Raw genomic sequence first — 21,269 nt, 5'->3', positions numbered from 1 at the left:
TTAATAAAATTGAAAGAAAAAAGGATTATTCAACATTAAACTTAACTATTTTTCTTTATAAAAAGTAAGTTATGCAGATTATATCATTTCTGTATAATTATTTCAATTGAACTGGTATAAACATATACAGTATGCTTTAGAATTGACTAATAATAATACAATTATCAACAGTTTAATAAAATGCAATTAATATTCATAATTGTTAATAACACACTTGCTATAGAAAATTGCCATGGTTTTAACCATAAGAGGTTCTATTCTCACAATAACATTATAGTTTTAAAACATTGATGAAAATGTAATTTACTGTTATTTTTTTCAACAATAATAACATGTTTTCTTTACATTTTACATAATAAATGAAGAATCTATCAATACATATACATATGCTTACGTTTTTATATAAAAATAAAATCTGCACAATTATTTTAAATTTTATATTTATTTATTTATTTAAAATTATACATAACAATTATATAGAAAAGAGATATAGATGTACAAATAGCTGTCTTATTGCAGGCAAGCGATCACTTCCAGACAACCTTTAGATAGAAAAAAACAAAAGTTGTAGGTGGTGCATAAATAGCATAGAAGAATATATATATAAAGGTAATAATAGAAATAGAATAATAATACACATAAATATTATAATGTTCTTTCAAAATATGTACAGGACAATACAATATCTGAAACTGGTTTATTCCAGTATTGTAGTTTTCTGATTAAGGGTAGCACATCAGTGTTTTTGTTGATATACCCCTTTAATTTAATATAAATAAGGAATTAATTATACCTTCTTAATATGCATGATGTGGAAATTTAGTATTTCCAATAAGTGTATTTGGTGATTTTATGTATACTTAAGCATTATCAAATGTTATGTCTTTAATTGTGTAAAATTACAACTCAATTTCCCAATGCAAAGCTAATTGCATTCCGATAATGATTCATTGTTAACATGAATATAAAAAATAAATTTTAGTGATGTTGTTCTGAAATTATATGCAACCTGCCAGGTTAATATTTAACCTGAATAGATATAGATATATAATAAATATAGAGACCTTTTAATTCCTATTTATTTTTTTCAATGGGTGGCCAGTGTTGGATACATTTTGAATAATATTAATCAAAGTGGTCTCCAGAAAATAAATTTAAAATCTGAGTAACATGAGTATACTAATGGAAAATAACCCACGCATTATTAAGCGGTTACTGGGTAATAATTAAAAAGCCGGCAGAATTACAAGTAAAGTTGTTTACAAAGATTTAAGTTTTATTGATATTATTTATAGATTTGTCAAAATGCGTCTTAATTATGAATACAGGTTAGCTCACCACGTTTGCAGACTGAAATACTTAGCAAATTCTGTACGTGGACATAAAAATAAACCAACAAGTAGAAGAAAATCTCACCTTAAAAATAACTTATAAAAATTCACTAAACTATGCTCGGTTACAACACTGCGCAATGTTCGCACTATCACTGAATTATTATAATAATACAATATCTGTACAACAATATTCAATCTGAAACACTGAAAATAGCCGCACGACGTAGTGACCACTCTAAAGACGACTACGACTAACGACAACGATCCTCGATCAATTGACTGAAAAAAATATTTTAGTTACAAAATAATAATTCGAAACGACATCGATATGACAAGTTGTCAACTATGACGTCTGTTTGACAATACACAAAGTTGTCAAACGAAATGTCAACGTCAACTTCTAAGTGGTGTTGCCAGTAAGTAATAAAATCAAAATTTAATCTATTTTTGTTTTATTTGTTCGTATCACCCTTATCAATGGCATATTTTATTTTAATTATGAAACCACAAAAAACACAAAAACTAAGTTTGAGATAATCACACAAATTACAAAACATCAACAGAAGTAAAGTCTAACCTATAAAATAAGTGTCTCGAATCTGTCATAACGGTATTAAATATTGTCTTTTGTTACTCGAACAGCATTGTAATAAGAAAAAAACATAATTTAAATCAATTTTCAAAAATAATAAAACACCTTTATCTATCATAAATATTACAATTTAATTAAGATTTTTATAAGATTGAATCTCTTTAAGATTAGAATTAAACTAGAAACTTTTAACAAAGCCCAATACATTAGATTAAGATGGTCACACTGTTTGTCAATCTGTCAATTTCGACTGCGTTCTGCCTGTCAATTATGTTGTGGCGTAATGTATTCTGTGGTTTTGTTTAGTTTGCCGCGATACCGCGAAAGTACAAGTTGCTGTTATTATATTCTAATAAAGTATTTGAAATTGAAATTACGAAACAAAATTTTACGCAACTTATTTTTTGTTGTTTATAAAGATTAAAATTAGAAGAAATAAATCTGTGATAAAATTGTGTGTTTACATTACACTGTAGTTATTTGGGTATTGTTATGATATTGAGTTTTCCGAGTACCTGAATATATTAGTTTACTTTCGAGCTTTCGACACTTGAATTGCACATTCGTAGAGTATTAAATTCTAAAAAATGAGTTTAAGTAGTTTGAGATGTTTATCAAAGTGCAATTTGGTGAAAGTCCCTGCATCAAGTGCATTAGTTTCGAAAGTTTCGGAACCTTGTAATAGAGAAGTCAGCACAAGTAGTTCGCATCGAGCCAGTATTGCAACACATACTCCGAAGCCAGATTGGAACAGAGCCGTGAGTGAGGCCGAGAAAATTGTTGGGTACCCGACGTCGTTTCTGAGTTTACGATGGATTCTCAGTGACGAGATTGCAAACGTCGCTCTTCATTTGAGAAAACTCGTTGGGAGCAATCATCCTTTGCTGAAAACGGCTAAGTTAGTTGATTATAATTATATCAGTATTAACTTTGTAGCTCAAGCATACATAAACGGGCAGTAATGTTCGGAATTTTAATGCAATTGCATCACGCAATAGTTACCTATATAATTGGTAATTTCGTAATTGATGTGTGCGATAAGTACCTAATTGCGTAGATACGTAAGTAGAAATGACTAAGAATCAAATTTGTTGCTTCTATTTATTACGTTAATGTATGTATTATTTTATTTAAGTTGGCACATAGATTAATTAATATTTGTCTACTATAAGGTATGTTATTAGGTAGGTATCCATATCTCAATCATTCTGATATTTATTGTGTAACTAACTCGTCCCGGCTTCGGGCGGATTCGTTACAAATCTTTAAATTTCTCGGCGCGTTCTATATTATAAGTCGGATGTATTATACATATAAACCTTCCTTTTAAATTGCTCTTTCTATTACTGAACCCTGCATTAAAATCCGTTACGCAATTTAAAAGATATAAGCGAATAGAGCGGCTGAGACATTGTTTTATACTATGTAAAGAAGAAAAACGAGCAAATAACTATCGTGTTACTCTTTTAAATAAGGGTGCTGAGGTATCTGTACTAATGTTATAAAAATATAGATTATGAGTTTGGATGTTCATTGTAATCTTTTAGTAAAGGGTAGACATTTATTGAGAAAGACTGCATCACGGGTCCAATAGGAGCGGAACTGCAATAGATATTGCAAAAATGCTGGAGATGTAACGCAGAAGTTGCGTGTGACTGTTAATTTGTTAATATTGCAATTAATAGATGAAATACAGATACCTTATAAATTTGATATATCAGACAGGCCAAACGTCATATCGTCTTACGATATTATAAATCTTAGGCACGACAGTCTTGTTATGCGCTAATTGATAATTAGCGTACATTGCGCTATCAATTGTTAATTATCAAAAATATAATTTAGTACCTAATTAGTGTAAATATAGATAATGTTCAGTTATAAGAAGGCGTTTGTATTCGTAACTAGCTGTTCCTGCGACTTCGTCCGCGTGGAATTTAACTTTTCTCTAAAATAAACGATTTTTTTATAGCCTAAGTTACTCCTTATTACATCAGCTACCTGCCAAAAAAAGTCCCGTCAAAATCGGTCCGGCCTTTTTAGAGATAGGCCGGAACAAACAGACAGACAAGAATAATAAAAAATGTTATTTTGGTATATGTACCGTATTTATATTCATATGCATATGAATATAAATACATATATTTACTGTAGTAAAAAACGGTTATTTCAATATTACAAACAGACAATCCAATTTTATTTATATATACAGACTAGTACTACGAGTAAAATGGAGATAGCCAATATTATGCAATATTCGACTATCACTACTGATCGCCAGATATGTAATCGGAATAGTAGGCTACTGTTGTTGTTGCTTTAATAGGGATGTCAAAAAAATATTCCGGAAAACTTTTTTTTATTATTTTTTACTATGATAATGGTGCACCCGCCCGTGCTAACGGTTTACGCTGGCAGGGCACCAGTGGAGGATGATAAGACGGGCATGAGGTTAAGTCAGTTGGCCCATCGTGACAAATTCACAAAAAAATGATAACGATGGTATCCAGGGGGAATCGCGTGGAGGTCTGCTTGCCTTGCTGGCAATAGAATAGTTCACATTGTTAACAATTCCTTTCCCCCGAACTTAATTACTAATATATTAATAACTAGCTGTCCCGGCAAACGTTGTTTTGCCATATAAATTAATAACGCTATGTAAAAATAGGGGTTGATGATAGAAGGGTGAAAATTTAGGATTGTATGTATTTTTGTTGTTGTATCATAAAAAATTAGAAACTAAAATTTTTTAGACAAAATCTAAAAAATAAAAAAAAATTGTGGTGGACTACCCTTAACATTTAGGGGTTGAAAAACAGATGTTGGCCGATTCTCAGACCTACTCAATACGCTCACAAAATTTCATGAGAATCGGTCAAGCCGTTTCGGAGGAGTATGGGAACGAAAACTGTGACACGAGAATTTTATATATAAGATATATCGTTTATTAGTCGATTTTAATATTGCAATAAATTACAACAATCGATTTTTTTCAATAGACGAAGTGGCTTTTAATCACACTCACAGAAGAGGCCATGTATTGGTTTAATGAATTAAAATTATTATTAATGATTAATTAAACGGTTTTGTATGGATAATGTCACATCACTATACTCCAATATCGAACGATATGTTGATTTGTTCACTGTGCTGTCGACAAACCGCGCCTCTATTGATTATATCTTATCAAATTTCGTGGGTTTGTTGAATGTGTGACACAGTTTTCTTATTCGAATACTATTGTTATTTGCAGCGATTATACGCGAACTGAACTAAACGATTGAAAATTACAAATACAAATGGAGTTGTATGAATCAAAACTGCAACTGTCAAATAGTTTATATAAGTACATATGGTTCAACTTAATTTAAATCTTTTCAATATTGGAAACGATTCCAACAACGTCATATACGCAAACCCCCTTATTTACATGTGTTTTCGTTAACAGTGTCCACCGACGTAACCCAACAAACTATAAAAGCGCATGATGCTAGGTGGTAACCGGTGCTTAAGGGGGGAAGGAACTGTTAGTAATGGGGAACAGTAGCCCCAATGCCAAATGTATCATGTTACGTTGACCTCCACGCGGTTCCCCCTAGAAACCATGGTGATAAATCCCTGGTGAATTTGTCACGATGCGCTAACTGACCTGACCTCATGCTCATTTTATCATCCACTACTGGTGCTCTCCCAGCGTAAACCGTTAACACGGGCGGGTGCACCATTCCATTATCATACTTAAAAATAATATGGTGCCTGACTACATGGATAAAATGGAATTATTTATATATTTCCCAAAACATAAAAGAAGATAAAATATAAAGATAAAACAAATATTTATTAAAATAATGTGTACAAGCTGTCTACTAAAAAAAACATCTTGTTATCAGATCTCGAACGGAACTATAAATATTCATATTGCAATATTTAGTTCAATAATATACTTGCATACCTTCGTATATCACGCAATAACTATTTATTTTTAGAATAATTATATAATAATATTTCTTTAGGTCTAATAGGTAGACTATTAATCTTATCTTATTCTTATTAATATTATAAAAAGGAAAAGTTTGTGAGTATATATGGATAGAAGGGTGGATGTTTATTACTCTTTAACGCTAAAACTATGGAACAGATTTTGTAATATAGCTTACACATCAGAATAACATATAGGCTATAAATATCATACGAGTGAAACTTTCTATTTTCGGGATTTTCCTACTACCGGGCTTAAGTTAGATTTGGTTACTTAATGTTAAGTAACCAAGTCTAATCTTTGCATGAATGTAACAGTCTACCACCGGCCCAGCGACCTCTGCTTTACCATTACCAGTAATTTAATTTAATTCGAAAGAAACTGACAATATTTATTATGTTCTTGTGCAGAAACTTGATCTACAATGGGAAGAACAACATGCAGGCGTGGGGACTCATCGTGTTGTTGGTGTCGAAGGCCGCCGGCCACAGTCCTGAGATACCGGACATGGAACAAGACAAGGCCGCGGGGGTGTTGCATAGGTAAGTTATTAATATCTATAATATTATGAATGTGAAAGTGTGTATCTGTTTGGTTGACTTGAAATGCAAAGACTATTGATATAAAAATATATATGTACGCCCTTAAGATGGTTATCTTACCTGAAAACAGGAGAAGTCCCGTGTTAGTCGTAGTTAATAGTTGGTATAGTAATAAACAACTAACAATCTCTAGTCCCATATTATTAGATAGCAGCAGTAGTTTATTCATATTAACATCATGCTAATTTTAATTTGATTGAAGAATGGATGATGTTTTTATGTAACAGTTGAATTCGATATAAAGCGTGTTTTATCGGATTTAATATAGAATCCAAAGTTCTACAAGGTACAATCTAATTATTTAAAATTTATCAACAGTTTAATAGTGAAAATGTTACGAAAATCATACTCAAATTTTAGTTACTTTTTTTATTATATACTAATACGCAATATTACAAATTTGAAAAATATGTACGTATTCACTAGTTCTCTAAACAATCTTCCACTGAGCTTACGGTCTTTTTGTATTGCTTCTGATCCCTCATGTTTCTTAATTTTATGTCGAATGTACTGTTCATGTCTATAAAAGTATAATTATGCGTGATTGGTAATTATCAAATCAACGATCTATTATCTATATTCTATGTAGTCTTAAGCATAAAATTCTGAATGTACATACGTAATGTACAAAACATAGTCCTCATTTTCCTTATGCGAACATAATTTGCAGTCTCAGCTACCTGCAACTACTTACATAGAATACCAAGTGGTATCTGGGACTTTACATCTTCAACCATTTACAATATTGGTACTTGGTAATGACGTCATTCTACCATCACTGAATAAGGCCCTAAAGGCGCCGAGCAAATAATGTGTCGCATCGAATTAACTACCTAGGTTGTTCCAGGGTTGCCATCCCTAAATAATAATTAAAAAATTACATATCTATACTAATATCTGTTATATTAGTTGTTTGGAATATAAATACCTTTATGGTTGGAACTGTATTTATAGATATTTCACCAGGAATTACTGACACTGAAATTTTATTGAAAAATTATTTTAATGCTGGATAGCCAATTTGTTGAAGAATGCTTTAGATCACAGTACGTTATGACAAAAAAAAAAGAAGAGTTTCAATAAAAAATGTGCAAAAACCGAAAACAGACAATTTTGCGCGGGTGGGATAGTTAATCGTTCAAGTTGGCTCTCCAACTTTATTGTTTCTTTTGCCCGGTGATGTAGCAGTTTAGCCCACCGCTTTATTTCCGATGCTCGCGGATTCGATTTCTCGCACGTTGGAAAACATTTGTATTCATGTTTATGATTGTTTGTATCGGGTACTTTCTATGTATATTATGTATGTATTTACCAAAACAACTAACTAAGTATTTATGTCAGTTGTCTGGTACCCATAACACAAGTTCTGCATACCGTGGGACTAAATGGCGCTGTGTTAATTGTTCAGGATTATTTATTTAGTGGTTATGTATTTCTTAGTTTCAAAACAAAACTTGATTTAATTTATTGGACAGTAGTCAAATATGTACTTCTTTATTATGGTGGTTATCTCGAAGATATGATATCCAGTCAGGTGCCAACCCTGATATACATGGAACTATACATATTCATAAGTCATCAACATGAAGTGACGTCGGCGGGGTACATTTACTTTGTGGACAGGATGGCGGGAAAACATTCTTGCAATTGTAATTAAGTAATTATGTACAAGCAGGAATGTATATGAATAACGTCGAGGATAATCAAATTGTTATTTATTTTAAGGAAATTTGTATATGTATTGTCGAATATAATAATTTTAATAAGTTTGTACTATTATTAATTTCCGCAAATAATACATATGTACATATGTTATATAACATATTACCTTTGTGTGCATGTACTGACATGATTATGATTTTTAATGGGTTATGATGAAGTGGTAGTTTGTGGTAACGGTATGCACTGATGTGGCACTAATAGGAATAATAAAGGCAGTTAACCCATAATGACCAATTCAATAGGAATTGACCATGATGGTTTACAGGGAGGAAGGTCGTGAGTGACAGTGAAGTGTAAGTGATGAGATGAGATGGGGTGGGAAAAGTGAAAGAGTAGTCGACCTGATCGTTTTATTAATAATCCCCGTAGGGTGGGAAGAAAAATGTTTAGTAATGTGGACAAATAATTCCATTCTCCATTCCATAGAAATAATCGTGGTCAATTTCAGGTAAATTTACAACGATGGGCGAACTGAACTGACCTTATTTTCATCTTATCGTCCTCCACTGTTGCCTCGCCAGCATATACCGTTAGCACAGGCTGGTGCATGACATTATTATGGAAAAAATCCCCGAAGCTCTCTTAGAGCTCTTCCCAATAATTTATCGACAATTTCATACACAAATATCCGTGTCTCGTCACCAAATAGCAAGAACGAGACGCCATAACTTATAAAAATACAATCATTACCACACAAGTTTTCTTACAATCGAAAAGGAAATGACAGTAAGACAACAATTGAATAATTGTTGTCTACAACTTTATAACTATACAAATTTATCAATAATATCTGCAACACACAATATATTTTGCAATTTTAATGAACCATTCAATACTTCCGACGTCATGAAATTATGTGTAAATTAAGTTAATTGTTTACAATAATTTGATAATTTAAAAACAATGTATAGTAAGTAATTATTTTCATGTAACCGACTATAAATTATCTCTTCGTATAGAACTATAAATATAAAATGTTAGTACATAGTATATTCGAGTGTCTAAAAGATACTCCAGATCTCTTAATCGCCTTATCCTAATAGCTAGTCATGACCAAAGGTCTTGTACAGAGGGCGCCTGAGAGTGTATCTCAGTGTCATCTATTTTACCCCCCAAGTAGCGTGCGTAAGCAGTGAAATTACAGAATAAAAGACATAATATATATATAAGTATAGGCGACTGTTATCGTTTACCATCAGATGGGCCGTCAGCTTTTTCCATTCCAATTACAGAAAAAAAGTACTAGTATTAATTTAATGATGAGGCACGATTAATATGGTCATGTGGGTAGTAGGATCACTTATCATTATTAAATATTTCCTTAACGAGACAGTTCATGTTAAAGTTACCCATTTCTTCATGCGCATTCTTCGTATACAGCCTTCAGTAAACGATTTCCTTGTTTGCAGTCAGCGGGCGTTGGCCGAGGTCACGGAGATGATCCGCACCTCGCACCTGGTGCACAAAGGGCTTGTGAACATGAACGTTGCCCGGCAATTTGCCCGCGACCCGGACGACATGATGTTCGGCAACAAGATCGCTCTTCTCGGCGGCGACTATTTGCTCGCGAACTGTTGCTCTGAGCTCGCTAACTTGAGGTAAGATTACTTACTTATATCGCACTTATACACACCTAGTATACAAAGAGCTCCTGAACATGAACGTTGCCCGACTAGTAGTACACATATTTTCCAAAGGAGATATTTCGTGAGAGAGTGCTCTATCTTGAGATAAAAATCTATGAATATCCTTGAATTGTTGTCCACGACGGGCCTAGGCAGCAAACTAAAAACAGGGCGAGCACAATAGAATTATGCATGTCGCAGTGCTACAGTAAGCACAGAGTAATAGAATAGCTAACCAAAAATAAAGAAAATGTGACAAAAGAACGTCTTGTCAAAAATATGAAATTAAAAATGTTTTATTGAGCGAGGTAATTCAACGGCCTCGGTGGTCTAACGATTTAGAACGTCACCTTATTTCGCGGGTTTGATACCTCGTACGGTACAAGTATTTGTATTCATGAGTACTAGTTATGCCACGCTGTGTTAGGTTGACTGGTAGAGATCTCTTTCAGAGATAAGTCCACCTTTGCTCATTTTGTCTACATACATGTAAATTTACTATTGTATTTCAATGTGCAATAAATAACATGTATATTTTTGGTATCGGTCTGGGTGTTTTCTATGTATATTATGTATGTATTTACAAAAATAATATATCTACGTATTTATATAAGTTGTCTAATATCTATAACACAAGCTCTACTTAGCTTCGTACTTGTTGGCGCTGTGTGAATTGTTCTTACATATTATAATTATATTATTATAAATATTGTGAATAGCTGGTGAAGCCCGAAGTGCATAACACAATACATCATTGACATCGACCACTTGTTAACTCGCTGCCTTTGATGTTATGCAAGTAAATTAACACCATTAGGTCGGTCCATATCCATCGTCATACTGATTTCACCACTCGCGCTCGTTGTAGTTAAGTAATACGTGACTATATAGTTTTGTCAATAACTGAATTATGTGAAAGTAGTGTCTCATACCAGATAGGTTTAACAAACGAAACCGTATCTCACTAAAATTTAATTCCGGTTTCTGTTATTTTAGACAGAAACTGAAGCATTATATGAAACAAATTGTCAAAAAAGAATATTTACGGGGTTGGTATAAGGGTGACCATTGAGGGAGGAGGAACTTGATAACAAACAAAATAACATGAGAGTTTTATATATTAGATTTCTGATTACTTGATATTAAGTAATATCACAGATAGTAATATTTTTAGTAAACTTTGATTAACGATTAATACATTTAAAAATAATTATGTTTATCACACATTGTATACATAGGCATACTGTTTGTTAATTGTATTAAAAGAAAAAAAAGTTAAAAGTCCAAAAACATAATTTGATTTTTTTTCGATGCTTCGTAATATCATCCAATTTTTTTTATGAACATGAAAATGATAAAAATAACGCAATATGTATGATATCTTTTCAATAATGTTTATATTTTTGTTAACACTTGAAGATATCACATGTTTAATAATATACTGTATTAACTCCACAATTGCATGTTTTAGAGAATGGATTTTAGAGTTTTTACTTTAAAGTCTATATTTCAAGGTTTGTGGTTTTGGGTTTATGCACGTTACTATTAGATGTGCAATATGTGGCGGGGAGAAGTCGCAGGCACGTATCGTATGTGTTGAGTAATAATATATTACATCTGTCGGAAACCATGTTTACCGAGATTAAGAGTCGTTGCGGAATTTATTATGTTATTCTAAAATGTGTTAGATGTCGTAAAAAGTTAAAGATCAAATTAGAATGATATTTGCCGTCGTGGTACGGTGCAGTTATTAGTGGCGACCTTCGCGTGTTGCATGCATCGGTTTTGCTTGCTTTCTAGGTTTATTATTATTATTTAAATATATTCAATGTCTTCAATTCTTTTCTATTTTTAATATAAGTGTCACAGTAATATATTCAAATAGATCGTTTATTACGTAGACATAGATTGTGTAAAAATATCTCGAAATTATTATCCGCGGTATTTGTGTATAATTTGTCATTTTTATTTGAATATAAAAAGAGACAAGATGAGAAAATACAAATTTTCAGTCTCCAGTCGCATCCCATCTTGTTGAGCTCTTTCTTCATTAATTGGAATGAATTTAGGCCTAAATACAAATAAAGGACGGGGTGCCTGAAACTCAGAGATAAAAAAACACCTTACCTATGTTTTGATACGTGTATATGTTTCTCGCCTAAATGGCATGTGATTAAAGTATTTACACCGTAACGAACCGCTCATGAAGTTTAGGTCCTCTAGGCACGAATTTTAAAATAGATGAATAGATTAACTGAACTTAATGTTAGGGATATTACAATATTTACAGCTATACCCAACTTAAAAACTAGTAAGGGAATTTTATTAATATTCTACAAATACACTATTAGAAATATATAATGTACTATACATTTCTCTCTAGTTTGTTTGTTTCCCTCTGTTATAAGTTATTACGGTATTAGTATTTCGTTATATATGTATAATAACGAAATACAACAATAAAAATATATGTATTTTCAATATGTCCATACATACTTTCACTATTAATTTAATCATTCTTTCAAGAGTTGTCTTTGACAGTGATCTTAATAAACTCTTTTAAAATCATTTCAATTATGTCACAGCAATTTCGGTTCTACACCTAGCAAAATGTATAGGTTTAATTCTATAGGTACCTGAAGAAAGGAAAGTCCGTGCCGGCGCAACACTTTCGCTCATATATGCGTGTATACAATATATACATACAGTTCATTTGTAAATACAGGAAGTGCAGAAAGTTAGTCTTTACTATCAACTACACTGTGGTATGTTTGTTAACTGTGATATGTTATATATAGGTACTTTGTCAAGTTCAGATATTACTGTAATACTAGTAATAATAGCCTTAGACAATTCACGCGGCATCATCCAGTCTTAAGCTAAGCAGAGCTATGGAAACCAAACAACTGATAGATATACTTAGATACATGTTTTTGTAAATACATACAGTATCATATGATCCAAGTTGCCTATAAGAGATTGCTTTGAGCGATAAGGCCGCCTTTTGTTAACATATTTTTATATTAAGATTTTTTTTGTAAATATTTTTTATGCACAATAAAAAGTTTATTATTATTATTATATATGGTACATAGAAAACATCCAGACTGATACAAAGAATCTCATGAATACAATTGTTTGTACAGTGCGAGGAAACGAACCCGGGACCATTGGAAGTAATGAGCTGTGTTAGACCACCGATGCCATCATTTGGTATCGAGGGGTCTCCATGCAAAGTATTACCTATATGTTACATATTTTTATCTCGATTAACCAAATTCGTTTCAATGGGGAATGACATTTTTAGTATGTGGGCTAATAACCCAATTGGTAGCAATGTACTTTGTTAGGTTGACCTCCACGTGGTTATCGTGGAAAACATCGTGATATATGGTGATTTTACCACGATGGGCTAACTGACCTGACCTCATGTTCATCTTATCAGCGGGGCACCAGTGGAGGACTGGTGCCCCGCCAGCGAAATCCAGTAGCGCAGGCCGGTGCAGTATTCCATTAACATCCATAAGAAAAGAAAACTTTTTCTTTAATTTTATAATAAATATTTCATAATAAGTTCACTATGTATTATTAGGAATCAAGAGCTGGTGGAGCTCATGTCTTCAGCAGTCAGAGATTTAGCCGAGGCCGAGTTTTTGGGAGATCGGGATGAACAGAACAACCCTCTCCCATCACGTCCCCTATCGGAGGAGCAGAGTGATGCAGTTACAGGTTCGTGTAATTTTCATAGTATCTTATTAATCAATTGTAATATAAATGAGAATGTGTGTATATCTGTTGGATACCGTTTCATGACTAAACGACTAAATTAATAGAAGATTTGAATTGATTTTACGTGAAGATAAATTATATTTCGAGGACAGACATAGGCTATTCTTTTATATAAAACTAGCCGTCCCGGCAAATGTTGTTTTGCCATGTAAGTTAATATCCCTATTAAAAAATAGGGGTTAGTGGTAGAAGGGTGAAAATTTAGGAGTGTATGTATTTTTAATGCCACATGCAATAAAGAAATAAAATTTTCTGTCCAAAAAATTGTAATTTTTTTTTTTTGATTTGTTTTACTTTCTTTTTTGTATTTGGGGTATAAAAAATCTGTGTATATAAATTTTAGCATTATAGTTTTCGGTAAATGTAATAAAAATAACTTCTAGAAATTTTTTTCACTTTACGATTATTTAGTTTTCTTCCTTTTTAAAGGTTTTAAGTGCATACACACACAACATATAATATTCTGTCAATCTTTCATTTTACATTTATTAAAATTTCCTTCTAAATGTATTAAGTAGGTACTTCTAATTTTAATAGTCCAAGTCATAGTCCACAGTTCCGTTTCATTTTCGTATTTACCTAACAGCCAGTATGCGATGTACACACATCCGTCATTTGTCAAGTAAATATGCTTGTCCTCAACTCTACTCTACTCTACGCAAATAATATGACGGTATTAATCCGTATTAATATACATGATAAAGAGATAAAGTTTGTCAGTTCGGATTTTTAGGCTAATTTCCGGTACTACTGAACCGATTTTGAAAATTATTTAAGTAATATAATATATATTGTATTACTTAAATAATTATTTTATCGAACCATTTATCGAGAAATGCTATTGCTACGCCCGAGATTGTCATTATTGGGCATAATGACAATCTCGGTAGACACAACACGCCCGAGATTGTCATTATTGGGCATAATGACAATCTCGGTTAACACACTGCCCCATTTTCCGGTGGGTTCGATTAAATTATACGTATATGAATATGATATAATATGTATATGATTGATCGTTTTTCACACATAGATATTGTGCATCATATATTAAATTATTATATATTTCCTATTTTTAACGTTGAAAGTTTGGAATTTATACTTAAATATTATGTAGAGAAGACAGCGAGAACATGAAGCATGACAGGCGCAAGTGTTGTCATCTCAGCGGCATTGTATGATAATGATTATGTAATGACTGTGCCGACATCATGTCTCAACAATGAAACCTGTCACAGAACTATTGCTTGACTTAATTCGTATCGTCCTGCAGTAGCTTATGGAAAACGTGGTTATAATATTAATAATAATAACATCTGAGGACTATTCACACAGCGGCATCTAGTCCCAAGCAAAGTAGAGCTTGTGTTACGGGTACTAGATAACTATAGGTAATTGTTTTTATAAATACATACATAATATTTAGAAAGAGAAGAAAGGGTATTGTTAGTAGAAAGGGTTTGTAGACTGATGACCTCATTGCCAGCAATATATAATACCAAGTCCGGTTGATCTCTACGCGGTTCCCCCTGGAAACCATCGTGATAAAGCCTGGTGAATTTGTCATGATGGGCTCACTGAACTGAGCTCATAGTCATTTTATCGTTCTCCATTGGTGCCCCGCCAGCGTAAACAGTTAGCGCAGGCGGATGGACACACTACCTTGTATTCGACACACACATACTATTTTTGTTTATTGTTAAAGTCTTTGGTCAAATTGAGAATAGATTAATATTGTCTATCTTTAATATTATCTTAGTCTTTGACAGTAGAAGGTTATATTAAGGTTTCTTAGGGGATGGTAACGCGCACGTGACACCCCTGGTGTTTCAGATGTCCATACGGTAACCATTTACCATCAGATGGGCCGTATGCTTGTTTGCCACTACAGTAGTATTAAAAAATAGAACTTTAATAATATTCTGACTCGCAAATTAAATTAATTATGGTCTAATTTCGATCACTGAGTCTCCTGTAATACCACCTATATATAAATATTAACACGCAAATTTGTTCTTATATAAGTATGCGAAATTATATATCTTGGAATACAGACAACCAACTCATTCCATTCAAATGTAAAGATGCCAATAGTTGTACTCTACTGACACAGTAATGTATTAAGGTTGCTATTAAAATTCACCACTGTACAACAACGAGGAATCGAACGCGCGCTGAATGCAAGTGAATTCTATCGTGAGCCGAATTGTTAATATGTAAAAAGCTATGATAATCTGTCTGTCCTTCCTAAAAACTAGGAAGTCACGTCTAGATGACTTGTACTCGCTAGGAACAAATATGTGTTTTATAGAAAAAAATACTATAGTAACAGCAACTTGATCTACTTTTTTGTAGATAAAAGGTACCCAAAAAAGTAGTCCCTTCCTTTTTAAGACTTCGACAAACATACATTTTTGCATTCATTATAATACACGGATACGGACGTTTTTCTGTTTTAACTATGAATATTGACTCAGCGCATTGTACATAGAACGACTCTATTAAATTTTCTAATGTTCTGCGTAATTTTTTAAATTTTTCTTTCATCACAATAAATAATGAAAAACACAATAAAACAGAATAAGCGACGTAGTTCCAGTCGTTCATGATGTCGTGACCAATGGAAATGGAATTGATTGCGGAGAAGTTAATAACCCCATTAATAGCGATATACCAGGTCGAGTTGACCACGCGGTTTCCCTGGAAACTTGGTTAATTGAATTAGTTATTTTGCTACTATGGGCTAACTAACCTGACCTCATACTCATCTTATCATCCTCCACTTGTGCCCCGCCAGCGTACCGTTATCGCAGGCTAGTGCACCATTCCATTATAATCCCTTAAAAAAATAGCAACTTTTTCTTTTATATAACTTACAAAGCAAGCTGCGTCGTAACTGAAATAGGTAAAACTGAGGTATCATAGACGATTTTGTACAAAGCCTACTTCGGTAAAGTAATTAATAATTTATTTGCTCTCCAATTATAATGAATAATTTATTTCTCATACTTCTGAGAATTAAAAGCAGGCCACCGACCAACTTTATAGAATTGGTATATACCTCCATACAATACATAAACAATGAACCATGGACATTATAGAATGTCTTTGAATACATTCCTTATACAGGTCACTTAGTATACAAAGCCAATCAAAATGTATACCTAAGTTCGGACTGCATTCATCATAGGGATGGTCCATAAACCTGTTTAGTCGTACAATATCGATGCTTTTAGATCGACTGTAACTTTTCAATAACATCGAAACGAAAGATCGATGTTTATATCGACACCGACATCGATAGTTGTTTATGTCACCGATTATATCGACAAAAAAGATTATTCGAAGTAGCAACCGATACCTAAAACAAAACAAAAAGAGTTTATTCGAAATTTACTGCTAGTTATTTTTTAAAATGATTAACCCCAAAATGTTTAAAGCTAATTACATAATTGCTGTGTTTACTGCTTCTCATACTAGAGCTCCCCTTGCCGAGCCACAGGGGTCTCTGGTTTAAGATGCCGTTGAAAACCGAAAGCAGGGAGGGTATTTTATCAGGGATTCCATCGGTACGAGGATCCTCGTATAAATTCGTGATATTTTGCTTTCAGTCAAAATTTATTTTCATCCTCGTACACATAGGTATGCGTTTTAAGGTTAGTTAGTTTGTTACTTAGGTTGCTACTTCACTGACAATATCTGTTAAAAAAATATAAAAGTGATGCAAAAAGCTAGCAAGTCAGTGCATTGTTCTGCTCTGGGTGACAAACCACCGGCTTTCGGGGGGTAGGGGGTTGTTAGTAATGTGGATTGAGTCCATTATTAGCAATGTATGTTACATTCATTACTAATAATGACCTGAATTTGACGGTTGAACTCCACGCAGTTTCCACTGTAAACCATTATGGCGAATTTGGCACGATGGGCTGTCTGTCCTGATCTCATGTTCATCTTATTCTACTCTGGTGCCCGCCAGCGTAAACCGTTAGCGCAGGCAGGTGCACCGTTCCATTATCCTCCATTAAACACTGCTTTTCTAATCTGGCTGACATTTAATTATTATTGCAGAATGGGATTGCATCGTAGAGCCGCTGCCGATGACTGGAGTGTTGGGTAGTTTACCGCGCGAGTGGGCGGCGCGACACGTGCTTGCGGCCGGCTCTTTGCTGGGCAAAAGCTGCTCGGCGACTCTGAAGCTGGCAGGACACGGACCAGACTTACAAACACAGGTCAGGTCTAAAAACGTCATTGGGCTGCTGCCCAACATCAAAATGTATTTATTTATTGAGTGGAGCGCGAAGTGTGGAACGATCATTTGGACTCTTTGTAACGATACTTCTCCGAAACGGCTTGATCGATCGAGACAAAAATTTCATCAAAGGATTGTTAGAAAAATTCCGACGGTCAAGGTCGAGTTTTTAAGAATAAATGTGACCTGGTGTAAACAAAACACTGGTAACAAACCTAGTTAGCACACAAAACACTAATAATCCAACACAATGTTATCCTAAAACCTAAATTATATGGATGCATGCAATATACGCTTGATAAGACTAGATAATAAAAAGTACACTAAATAGAAAGTGATAAGAAATAAAATTAGGTCTAAAATGTTTGAAGAACTTTCACACATTTGATTCATGTTTGCAAACATTGTAGTCATCCTAAACTGGACCTTACAACATGCTACTCATAAATTTGCATTCATAACACTTTGATATGTGTTGACATGTGCTTAAATATGCTAGCTATGGGGTCATTAGTCCACATTACTAACTTCCCTTTACCCAACGTGTGTGCAGGGCTACCTGTTCGGGTGCCACCTGGCGCTGGCGTGGCAGGCGTTCCTGGACCTGGAGTCGTTCACAGGTCCCGAGCCGCGCTCGTTCTCTCTGGTGGGCGCGCCGCTCGCCTTCACGCTGCAGGCGCGTCCCGAACTCTACGCGCACATCGAGGCCGGGCGCAGGAGCGTCCACGACATCGATTACCACGCTGTAAGTTTCATTTCAGATCGTCTTGTCCTTTTTTTTAAATTGAGGAGAATTTTCAAGTTGACTACTACTATACTATTCTTTAGTACCGGATTCGTACTCGTTTGGAGAGCAGATAAAAATTGGTCTTTGAAGGTCAACTTACATTTGACTTGTTTGAACCTACCGAAGTAAATAAAATATGTATTTGTACAAAAAATCTTCGACAGATTGCAGACATATGGTCGTCCGTACCCTTCTAGTAGGGTGCAGGTTGGAGCCTCAGAGCCTCTCGAACTCTTTTGCCCTGGCATTATCCCCGGGGGTATTATAATACACATGTACACAAATGTTTTTATCGTGCGAAGAATCGAACTCACGACCATTGGATGTAAAGGCTTTATAACCAATGGTCGTGGGTTCGATTCTTAAACTAAACTGCTATACCACCGAAGCCGAAATAAATAAATCATTTTAGAACTTCATTTAGCTGACTCATTGCTGCATCTACTACTTATCTATTATAATTCTACTTTGTTTGCATGACTTTTGCAAACTGTATGGCCGGGATTAAAAGTAGTCTGTGTCTTTCTCTGTCCCAAATACTATATACCTGTATACCTAATTTCTTGATATTTTTTCTAAACCGTTAAGGCGTTAAGAGATAACAAATAAATAAACTCACTTCAATGTTTACAATATTACTAAACATAATATTAGTATAGATTTTAGTCAAATAGAAAAGAATGTTCTCATTTCTTTTTGAGGTTGATCATACAAGATGTTTGTTATATATATTGTATATATGTATATGCCCCGGCTACGCACGTGTATTACAAATAACAAATTCTACACTTAAACCTTCTTCTGAATGTATAAATACAAAAAGAACAGCTCATGGGATTTCAAAGTATTGATTATTTATTTGTATGCATTGTAGACCGAAACTACTGGACCGATATGACAAATTGTTTTACCATTGGAATCCTACTTATCCCTGATGAACATAGACGATAGTACAATATTTTAAAAAACGTTAGGGATACTTATGTAAACTTCGTTTAACCCAAAGTGTGAAAGAAATACCAAATAAAAGTCCTTACATCGCGTACGGTGAGGAAATTATTTAATAAAGTAAAGTAATAATATAGTAAAGTAATATAATGCATATGATAGAAGACATCTATATCGAATCTTGTGTGTGTGTGTGTGTGTGTTAAAGTTTATTTTTTTGTTGTGTAATGTATCGAATACTCTTTTAAAACATAGATTGACATTGAATAAGGCAATGGGGCTAATTTAGGACTTAAAATGTTCAGTATTTATTAAACTAAGTACTTACTTTAATACAGCCGTTTAGATGTGTATAATAATAACTATAGCTTTTATTTTAAACAAGATAAGCTTTGACGGTAGTCCTTTTTATTATTCATTGATATATTCCTAATGAATTTGCCATGATGGACTAACTGACTTGACATGTGCATCTTATCTCCACTGGTAACCCGCCAGCGTAAACCGTTAGCGCACTGTGCACCATTCTATTATGATCCATTAAAAAGAATCAACATTACTAACAATCCTATTTCTCTTTCATCATGAATTAAACTGTCTGTATTGATATCAGCTGTACGAAGCAGTGATGGCAGGAGATGGAATCGCGAAGACTGTGGAACTGCAGCGCGGACAAGCTCGACGGGCGCGCGCCGCGCTCGGGAACTTCCAACTCGGAGACGCGCGCTCCGCACTCGCCAACATACTCTCCGCGCTGCATCACGCCGTCGACTAAGTATATACCATTACCAATCTAACTATAAACTTAATGGATACTTCATATAGCTCTTCAATTTATACTACCAACTATGACACTACACCTTTTGATATATCGGAACTTGGGAAAAGAAGAATCTAGGCGCTGTAGCCAGTATCATTTGGTTAATAGTACCTACAGCTGACCTCGTCTCATATGCCATCTCCAATCTAGCTGTACCAACTCACTGGATACCTCATCTTTCTCTTCGTTTCATACCACCAACTATTCAACATACCTCCACCCTGGCTATATGCAGTGCAATCTCAATATAATTCGTTGAACTGAAGTTTATTATATCGAGGTTACGTTGGTCTAAAATTTGTTATAAAGATTTTAAAACGTTTCTGAGCCATTTCAACTTGAATCTTTAACAATAGTGACGAGAACTGTTTACATTCCTTTCCATCAAACAACAATGATTGTTTTACGAACAAAAGCGCGTCGAAATTTGTCGCGACATGAATAACATAATATGAGATTAAGAGTCATACGTTAGAGGTATTTATACTTTTCTTGATAGTTAAAAATTCGTTATAAAAAGGTTGTTCGCAATGTAAAGGTATATTTTCCATTGACTCTCATGGACGACTCAAGGGGTTTACGAAGAATTTGTTAAATCGCGGAAGTCGTTATATTGAAGTACGTTATATGAAGGTTGCACTGTATTATCAGTTTTTTTTACGTTTAGACAGTTTCACAAGATTTATTCCTAAAGCGAAAATGAAGCTTTTCATTCATTTTATACTTAGACTATGTCTAGATCAAATTTTATGATAATTGCCTAGGCCGATGAGGAGACACGGTTTCACATTTTGTATTTTTAAGATTGTTCTAATCCTGTGA

The 21,269-nt window shown here is 33.8% G+C and overlaps 2 protein-coding genes across 2 annotated transcripts in view; one reads left to right on the top strand and one right to left on the bottom strand.

Annotated features, from left to right (window-relative positions):
• The window catches only part of LOC131846961 (uncharacterized), a 58,225-nt gene extending 56,636 nt beyond the window's left edge, over positions 1-1,589 (bottom strand). Inside the window, exon 1 of the mRNA XM_059196377.1 lies at positions 1,417-1,589. The gene's annotated coding sequence lies outside the window, so the exon portion shown is untranslated. The remainder of the gene's footprint in view (positions 1-1,416) is intronic.
• A 661-nt stretch (positions 1,590-2,250) lies between these two features.
• LOC131847006 (all trans-polyprenyl-diphosphate synthase PDSS2) lies at positions 2,251-20,976 on the top strand. The gene is made up of 7 exons (XM_059196443.1): positions 2,251-2,824; positions 6,316-6,447; positions 9,639-9,827; positions 13,447-13,583; positions 17,712-17,872; positions 18,446-18,637; positions 20,241-20,976. The coding sequence occupies exons 1-7, from the start codon at positions 2,514-2,516 to the stop codon at positions 20,400-20,402; spliced, it is 1,284 nt and encodes a 427-aa protein (XP_059052426.1). The 5' UTR covers positions 2,251-2,513; the 3' UTR covers positions 20,403-20,976.
• Positions 20,977-21,269: the final 293 nt, after the last annotated feature.

This window comes from Achroia grisella, unplaced genomic scaffold (assembly GCF_030625045.1).
Source record: "Achroia grisella isolate CSIRO2021 unplaced genomic scaffold, CSIRO_AGI_Agris_v1 utg515, whole genome shotgun sequence".
NCBI lineage: Eukaryota > Metazoa > Arthropoda > Insecta > Lepidoptera > Pyralidae > Achroia > Achroia grisella.
This window is presented reverse-complemented; position numbering and strand designations above follow the sequence as displayed.

Bases quoted from the DNA above. Each gene is read 5' to 3' on its own strand.
- LOC131847006 (XM_059196443.1), top strand. From the start codon at position 2,514: ATGAGTTTAAGTAGTTTGAGATGTTTATCAAAGTGCAATTTGGTGAAA. The intron at 6,448-9,638 runs GTAAGTTATTAA...CCTTGTTTGCAG, and splicing joins GCCGCGGGGGTGTTGCATAG to TCAGCGGGCGTTGGCCGAGG. The intron at 9,828-13,446 runs GTAAGATTACTT...ATGTATTATTAG, and splicing joins TCTGAGCTCGCTAACTTGAG to GAATCAAGAGCTGGTGGAGC.